The following is a 9614-nucleotide window of genomic DNA, read 5'->3' as shown; positions in this document are numbered from 1 at the left end:
TTACAGGATTACCGAGGACTCAGGCTAGAAACGATACTATATGGGTGATTGTTTTTTTGGGTAAAGGGTTACCCCGGTAAATTTTATAAATAATCAAAGAACAGGGTGTGACAAAAGTTGCCACACACTACTAGACTTGACAACCCAAGCCTAGGCAAAACAAACCAACACAACCCAAACTAAATACAGCCATGCCAAAAGACAAAAACAATAACCGACCCAACAAAACTACTAACGAACTACACTAGACAACTATCACTAGCCATTAACCCGGGTCATCCTCCTTTATCTTCCATCTTTCCAGTAGCTTCCGATGGTTAACATCACCGCTCACCTTGAACCCCATAATCCGAAGCCGCACTATATCAAGAATCAGCTGTGCTACCGTATTTTCACTCCGTTGCAGGTTTGAAAACAGTCGGTTGTTACGTTCTTGCCATATGAAGTATGTAGAAGCCGCTACAACAAGCTTGCACACAATATGCTCCAGCTTCTTTGAGTTCGCATGCTGATCAACCCAAGCCATTACCGAACTCCACGTATCATTAACCATCCCCATATCAACCCTTTTGTTGACAATGTTCCAAACCTTAGCCGAAAAACAGCATTGAAAGAATAGATGATCTCTTGAGTCTCGACCATACTTACATAAAGGACAACACATAAGTATTAGGTTCGTCTCACTCCCCGCTTCCCACACCGCCAATCTATCTTGAGTTTTCAGCTTGTTTGTTATCACCAACCAAATATGGAACGAATGTCTTGGAATACATTGGCCATACCACACCATGTTTACCCATGCCACCTTGTTCTCCCTAACCCGCAAATTATTCCATGCCTCCCAAGAAGTAAAGTGACCTATTTTCCCATCAAAACTTTTCCATCCAAACCTGTCCTCCATATCTTGAGCGATGACAGGCCGTGCCACATTTATTAGAACCGGAAAGAGATCCAACCACGCATGTGGCCATCGCCAGTCCCCATTACTATCAATGATGTCAGCCACTGTATTTGTCAAAGTAAAACCTTCTCGAGCTATCATCCTTGGAGTGATGAAATGTCGAATGGGACTGCATGAACACCAATTGTCACTCCACACATTAGTCCCGTTACCGTTACCAATAGACTTCCAAACAAACGGACGAACTAAACTTCGAATGGCTAATATCTTCCGCCAACTCCAAGTCAGATTCCCCCGTGCTGGAATCTCCCAAAAGTTCCGACCTTTTAACCTGTAAGCATGAATCCATTGGACCCATAGAGATTCTCTATTGGTGATGATACTCCAAATATGCGACGTGATAAGGGCTTTGTTAACCTCCGATATACTACGGATACCAAGGCCTCCCTCCTCCTTAGGTTTGCAAACATCTTTCCATGGGACTTTAGACCGAGTACTCCTCGAAGAGCTTGCATTCCATAGAAACCTTCTCATTCTCTTTTCTAGATCCTTCACAATACGCATTGGCAAGATGAACACCGACGCCCAATATGTATACATTGCCGATAGGACAGACTTAATAAGCTGCAACCTTCCTGCAAAGGATAAAGATTTAGTCAACCAATTATCAACCTTCCTCTCCATACGTTCCACTAGGATTCTGCAGTCTCTAAATGAGAGTCTGGTGGAAATTAGGGGAACTCCAAGATAACGGACCGGAAGAGAGCCCTCACGAAACGGCAACAAACTCAGAATGTTAGATTTGACATCGCTTGGAACATTACAAAAGAATATTGTACTCTTCGGCAGACTAGGCACGAGACCGGAGACGCTAGTGAATTTACCCAAGACACTTTGAATAAGCTGAACATTTGTTTAGAGCAGTGCAAATGAAACCTGAATGCATTATTTAGAGCCATCTTCTGCAACATAAGAGATAAAACCTCCATCACTAATGTAAATAAGTATGGAGACATTGGATCTCCTTGTCTAAGCCCCCGCTTCCCTCTAAAATAGCCATGTAACTCGCCATTAATGCTAACCGAATACGAGACTGTTGTGACACAAGCCATAATCCAAGAAATCATTTTCTGATGGAAACCAAACCTGATTAGGATCTCCTCCAAAAACGACCAGCTAACAGTATCATACGCTTTCTGAATATCAATCTTCAAAGCACATCTAGGAGGGCCTCGATCTACATGGTAATTATGCATGAGTTCCTGAGTAAGAAGAATATTATCGGATATCTTCCTTCCAGGAACAAACGCAGATTGGTTTATATTCACTAAATATCCCAAGCCCCTTTTAATCCGATCAGTGATTATTTTGCTAATACACTTATATAACACATTACAGCACGATATCGGACGGTAATCAAGTACCGTATTTGGCGTTTCAACCTTCGGAACCAATGCAAGAATCGTATGATTGATTTGTTTAAGAATTTGCCCATTACTAAAGAAATCAAGCACTGCCTTAGTCACCTCGCCACCCACAACATCCCAAGACTTCTTAAAGAAAGCTGACGTATATCCATCCGGACCCGGCGCCTTATTTTCACCTATACTAAACATCGCCCGTTTGACTTCATCTTCAGTAACCTGTCTAACCATATTTTCTGCCACATTGGGTTGCAAGACATTAACAAACATATCTGTATCATCCACCTTATCAACTTGATCTTCCGTGCCCATGAAAACCGAGTAATGAGCAAGAAGAGCCGTAGGCACATCATCACCTTCAAACAGGTTCCCCTTCGTGTCTTTGATGCAATGAATTTTACTCCGAGCATTCCTGCCTTTCACATAATTATGAAAGTAAGAGGTGTTTGAATCACCCGCACAAAGCCACTGAACTTTAGCCTTTTGTTTTAGAAAACACTCCTCGTCATAAGCTGCAATCTTGTACTCTTGAAGACAAATAGCTTCTGAAGACCGCAAAGCCGTATCAAATGGACTAGCATCAACTTGCTTTTGAATCTGATCCAGTTGGTTCCGCAGCTCAGTAACTCTCTTGTGTAAATTGCCCTGGTTACGAAGGATCCTCCTAAAGTGAGGTTTCAAACTCTTCATTTTTTGAACAACAGAATACATGGCAACCCCCTCCACATTTTTAGACCATTCAGCGGTAACTGCTTGGCCAAAATCAGGCTTCGACGTAATAAAATTTGGAAACTTAAAAGGTTTTGGCCTACCCGTATCCATCGAAGCTAACCTCAAAATTCCAGGAGCATGATCCGAAACACGGAATGGCTGGAACATAGCATACGCATCCGGAAAAACATCTAAAAGTTTGACATTACCCATAATCCGGTCAATCTTCTTAAGAGTTCCCACCCCATCCTTTGGTCTTTGACTCCATGTAAAATGAAGCCCATGACTCTTCACATCTATAAGCTCAGTATTTTGCACACAATCATAAAAATCTCTCATCGCAATCGTGTGAGAAGATGGACCTGTAAGAAAATCCTCCATGTTCAAAGCAGCGTTAAAATCCCCCATGACTACCCAAGGAACATCATTAGTAATGCCCCTAAAATTGCATAGATCAGTCCACAGGCTCCTCCTATCCTGATATTTATTCTCAGCATATACAAATGAACAAAACATCTTAATCTTCACAGATTTTAAAAGAATTGGGCATGTATAACCTGATCAGACTGAGAGACAACCATAAGATCAATATCATCAGCATTCCATCCCAATATAACTCTCGTACCCCTATCACAGACTCCGCCATTTGAAGTCCAGCTCCAATTCCTGAATACCTTCTTGCAAATCTTATCTAAGTTGACAACATTCACATGAGACTCCAACACGGCACACACACTCAACCGATTTTCAGAAATAAATAATCGAACCTCATTTTGTTTCAGGGGTTGGTTCAGACCCCTTACATTCCATGCAGCAATACTACCCATTAAAACCGTTGTCACCGGGAGTGCTTGCCCCCTCAGAATTTTTATTATTCATGTTACCTCTCATAAAATCAGCCATCTCTGTCGGGATCACCTCGATAACTTCCTCAGGTTGTTGTATACGAGTCCCATGAGTTTCATCAACCATTGATTTGGCACTTGTCGGGTCCCTTTTCTCCTCATTCTTGCTGTTATCAAGCACCTCAAAAGCGTTCGACAACGGCACATCCGATGTATCCCCCTTCGTCCCAGACGTACTTGCATGGTTTTTATTAGTCTTTTGCTTATACACAACCCTTGGTTTCTGCTTCTTTTGAGGAAACGAGTACCTCGCCATCCTTCTGTTGTCAGTGACAAAACCCTCCTCATCAACCGTTACCACCTTAGCCTTACCTTTAGGTTTCTTGTGACATGTGTTATCATCGTGGCCAAACAAACAACATGAACTACAGCGGAGCGGCTTCCACTCATATTCAACTTTAACCCGTTCCAAAACAAAACCCTCCTCATCCATTTTCGGGATAGCCACAGTAATATAATCTTTTAACTCATTATCAGCATTTATCTCAATCATTGCCCGAGCATAACTACTCCTTCCCCAATTGTCAACGCACATATCGGCTGTATAAGAATCTAACCTTTTAGGGGTCCCTAACTTTGATGCCAGCAAGCTCAATCCATCATCAGTGTAGACCGCAATCGGCACATTGTGCAACTTAACCCATACTGGAACTGTTTTGATGCTATCCTTCTTGAGAGTAACCTTCGGAGACCATACATTCAGAAATAATGGAACTTTACGTATTAACCATGGTCCTCCTTCTAAAACCTTCGTCAATCCCTCCTTTGAATCAAACTTAAAGAAAAAGAACCCCGACGTGTTCATCATAAGCTTCGAAAACCCATACTTAGCCCAAACATTCTTCGCATAATACTCGACCACCGGAAACGGTAAGCGATTCCCTAGAAAGTACCCATAGAGCACATTATCAAATTTGTTTTGAACCTTCTGCACCACCTCTCTCGGTATAACAACATCCGCATCATCTCTAGATTCCGTGGCCTTCATAAGTCTGAAGTTAACCTCTCTTTTCATCCGCGTAGACTGAACTTTTTCAGCATACGATACTGATTCTTCCGCCTTATAAGTATCCCAGTAACAGTCATCATGCACACTATCAGGTTTACCCTTGTTAGCCATTGACGACGAACCACCAGCCGCAAATAGGTTATCCACAGGTATAGATATGGCCTCCAGCCCGTCAAGAACTGATTGATTATTCGTGGAATATAACCCCCTCCTAGGCATCAATGTATTACCTTCAATGTTTGTTACCCGTAACCCAATACCACGGATCGGAGCAGTACCTGGCGTTGAACTAGGAGTTGTATCAGTGTTTTCATTGACCCCGGCAAAACCCTTATTAGGGTTTAACGAGGAACTCAATATATCCGGCGGCTTAACATGTCTAGCATCCATATCCGAAGGCTTGAACTGACTAGAATCCATGGCAACTGAAATCAAGAACCATGCAACGTGCAACAAGAACGACAGAACAACAAAACCACACGATCTAGCAGCAAACCCTAGCAGAAAAAAACGAAACAAAAACCTTAAACCTGACGTCAAACGATTAGATATCACGGTGAAGTCTAGTATCCTTACTCAGAAGGAACGACAACACCCCAAATGCTAACCGAAATCAAACAGGAAGAAGATCAAGAAGAACGAAAGAACGAACGAAAGCTAGGGTTTCCCTTGGTCGCCAAAATCGCCCAGAGCCATCATGTCCAAAAGGTCTTGCTCATCATGATGATACTATATGGGTGATTGTTGATCGACTCACAAAATCAGCGCATTTTCTGGCAATCAAGGAAACAGACAAATTTTCTTAGTTGGTAGCAGTTTATCTTAAGGAGGTGGTTTCTAGGCACGGGGTGCCAACTTCTATCATCTCAGATCGAGATCCGCGTTTCACTTCTGAATTATGGCAGTCAATGCATAAATCGTTCGGTTCGCAGCTCGATATGAGTACCGCTTATCACCCACAGACAGATGGTCAGAGTGAGCGCACTATTCTGACGCTTGAAGACATGCTGCGGGCATGTGTGATCGATTTTGGGAAAGGATGGGAGAAACACCTGCCGTTGATAGAGTTCTCCTACAACAATAGCTACCACACTAGTATTCAGGCAGCTCCGTTCGAAGCATTGTACGGACGGAAATGTCGTTCACCTCTCTGTTGGGCTGAAGTGGGTGACAGTCAGATCACAGGTCCTGAACTCATGCTTGAAACTTCACAAAATATTGTTCAGATTAGGAATCATATGGCAGCGGCGCGTGATCCTCAGAAAAGCTACGCCGACAAGCGTAGAAAACCATTGGAGTTCGAAATTAATGATCGTGTGATGTTGAAAATTTCGCCGTGGAAGGGTGTCGTACGCTTTGGGAAGCGCCGGAAGCTTAATCCGTGTTATGTTGGACCATTTAGAATTTTGGAACGTATCGGTAAAGTCGCTTACAAGCTTGAGTTGCCTGCTGAACTGGGCAATGTTCACGATGTCTTTCACGTTTCACAGTTGAAGAAGTGTTTGGTTGACGAAACACTAGTTGTACCGTTTCAAGAGCTTAAGATTGATGACAAGCTACAGTTTGTTGAAGAGCCTATTGAGATCATGGATCGGGAGGTCAAGGTGCGTAAACACAGTCGAATTCCGATTGTTCGGGTCCGTTGGAATTCAAGGCGTGGTCCGGAGTTCACGTGGGAGCGGGAGGATCAAATGAAGCTTAAGTATCCTCATCTTTTTCCTAACGACAAGTCTAAACCGGGTGAAACTGGTGAAATTCGGGGCGAAATTCCTCTTCAAGTTGGGGATGATGTGACACCTGAGCAGAATCCGCAACAGTCTTGATTTATCACTTCACTCCTTCATGTGTACTTGCCAAATTTCGGGATGAAATTTCTTTCAAGTTGGGGATGATGTGACAACCCGACTCCCAAGGTTAGTGTCGTTTCATTTCTTGATCTTAACTTCTCTTTATCCCTCGTGAACGCTTCCTTCTATGTTAAACTTGTTAAACGTTTTACTTGATGTTAAACGAAAATGTAATTTGGGTTGGATCGAGTGAATGGTTGGACTATTCTAAGTGGCCAATGTTTGGGTTGGGCCGAATGAAAACTCGTGCCTCACATACACAAACTCCTTTAAGTTGTTGCACATCTCACCTTTTGATAACTCGGCCCACACTGTCGGTTCTATGCGAATGCACCCATGTTGATCCGGCCCATGTCATGTTGGCCTGCAATGAATAATTTAAACCCATGTGATGACCGGCCTAGCAACTCTCAATTATTTAGGTTTGCACTTTATTTATAAATTGAATAGCTCATGTACGTAACCTCCCTCATAAATTCCAAATCATCATAGTGCAAACCCTACCCTATTTTATACCCTACATGCGACGGCAGTGAAAGAACCCCCCCCCCCCCCCATTCGAAACCATCTGATTCGGATCAACTGTTGATTAATCGAGACTCTCTTGGTTAGTAAGATTTATTTTATGCAACCCTTGTTTATGCAATATGGTTATAATGGTATTGTTGTGTTAATTACATGATGGTAGAATCTCGATGGGACTGTTATATGTGTTCATTGTTTGAAAGCACTAGTATATGTAAGTGAGATAATTGATCAATCACTAATAGCTTTATATTTTTTTCAAATCTTAAACTGAATGGTATGTGGCTAGGGATTGATAATTGCATGTTTGTTGGCTGTTATCGAGGGGTGTGTTTGCATGTGATCTTTAATCAATTTTAAGGTAAAAGTGGACATTCAAATCAGTTTTGATGACAAACAGTGTTGGCAGCCTTATCAAAACATTAAAGCTATATTATGATTTGATGTGTAAGTTGATAGAACTTGGAAAAAAGGGGGCGGCCATGTGTTAGGTCTTATGTGTTGAGTATTAATTTAATTAAATAGGGAGGGAACATTATGATAGTATTGTCAGTGATGTGATGGAATAATCATTTGAACCTACAAACTCAATTGTGGAATGTATATACATATATAATTGAAACACAGGTTTGGTTAACTTGGGGCCGCACCATGTGTTGGGTTTGGACAGCCGAACATGCTGGGCTGCATAATGGGCCACATGCTTGCACACTAGCATATACGATTATTTGATGGCGTATGTTTTGTTAGACTTGGTGACATGAGCCGCACACCCCCATATACTGATTGTGTGAATGTTTGTTATGTCATAAATAATGTTCAAGATTTTGTGTACATGCAATAGTTAAGCGACGCAATGGCAAATGCTTTTGTAAGATCAAGAGTATGTCGACTAGATGATACAATTTGTACTATTTGCTTAACGATTAAGCACTGTTGGCACGACATGTTAAATGAATGTAAAACTGATTGGTTTTGGTAACTACTTTAGGAGCTAATTGACTAACTTGGAACTCGTGTTTTAATCTTACCGAGCAAATCCAAGGTGAGTTCACTACTTTGAACATGCGTCCCGGTGGTTGGGACAGTCAGTGGGTATCCCAGGAAGGGATAAGTCTTTTGGGTAAAAACGGGTATATATTGGATAATATTCTCATTCTATCAGTTTTTAAGTCCCATTCATTGTTACCGAGGAGGTAACGGGTATTAGTTGGTAGCGCTACTTAGGTTTGGCACCCTCACCCCGTTCCTGAGAGAGGGCGTGTGTGAACTAATGACCCAGTCGGGCCCAGTGCTTTGATAGGAGCACTGGGGAAAGGGCAAAACATACATCAGGAACCGTCTTGTTCAGTATCGAGATATTATCAATATTACTTGCTTATGTTAATGAACTGTTTTAAACACTTGGTAACAAACGTTTTCATAAATTGTGAACTCGCCAGCTTTGTCTGATACATTGTTGCATGCTCGCAGGTCGTTAGATTTCTTGGATGTGGAACTTGCTGTTTGGAGCGGTTTGAGTGGTCATAGGTCGTGCTGATTGGATACACTTATTGGAATATTGGTTTTCATGCAATTGTTTTGAGAATATTTAATTTATGGTTTTGATAACGCTTTCGCTGAACACATTGGTTTTCGTACAAACTCATGTTGGAATTTTATAATTAAATAGAGAGTTTTATTTTGAAACTTGTGAGTTTAATGTAATTAGTGGCTCATTGTCAGTCGGCACACGCCTATCAGGGACACTCCCTAGGTGGTATTTTGGGGGTGTGACACCAGACCCCTTCGAGGAACCCGAATCCTTGCCCTTCTTATTCTTACCCTTCTTGCTCTCACCCTTATCAGACGACTGTTTCTTGCCCTTGTCACCCTTCCTGTGTAGTTCACCCTTTCAAACCTGCGACTCTGTCAATGTTGCAGCTAACTTAATTGCCTGACGAACTGTGGTAGGGTTACTACCAGTGACGATGTCTTGTACAGAGTCCGGTAAGCCATCAATATACCTCTCGATAGCTTTCTCAAGTGGGGTAACCATGGTAGGGCAAAGTAAGCTCAAATCCTCATACCTGTCAGTGTAAGCCCGGTGCTCACCACTATCCTGTTTCAAATCATCAAACTCCCTTTCTAAAGCCCTTAATTCATGACGACGACAAAACTCACTCATCATAAGAGCTCTAAGTTCAGCCCAAGTTTGTGCTAACACAACCTCAGCACCACGGTCTCTCATAACCCCGTTCCACCATGTAATATACTACTGCGGTCTCGTATGACGATATCAAACAAATGTCT

At 42.2% G+C, this 9614-nt stretch overlaps 1 protein-coding gene across 1 annotated transcript; it reads right to left on the bottom strand.

Annotated features, from left to right (window-relative positions):
- Positions 1-265: 265 nt before the first annotated feature.
- On the bottom strand, positions 266-9360 carry LOC110866500. Its single transcript, XM_022115649.1, has 5 exons — positions 9285-9360; positions 3921-5447; positions 3594-3727; positions 1838-3513; positions 266-1772 (listed from the first exon to the last, which is right to left on the bottom strand). Exons 1-5 carry the CDS (start codon positions 9358-9360, stop codon positions 266-268), a joined length of 4920 nt encoding a protein of 1639 aa, XP_021971341.1.
- Between the last annotated feature and the right edge of the window lie 254 nt (positions 9361-9614).

This window comes from Helianthus annuus, chromosome 7 (assembly GCF_002127325.2).
Source record: "Helianthus annuus cultivar XRQ/B chromosome 7, HanXRQr2.0-SUNRISE, whole genome shotgun sequence".
NCBI lineage: Eukaryota > Viridiplantae > Streptophyta > Magnoliopsida > Asterales > Asteraceae > Helianthus > Helianthus annuus.
This window is presented reverse-complemented; position numbering and strand designations above follow the sequence as displayed.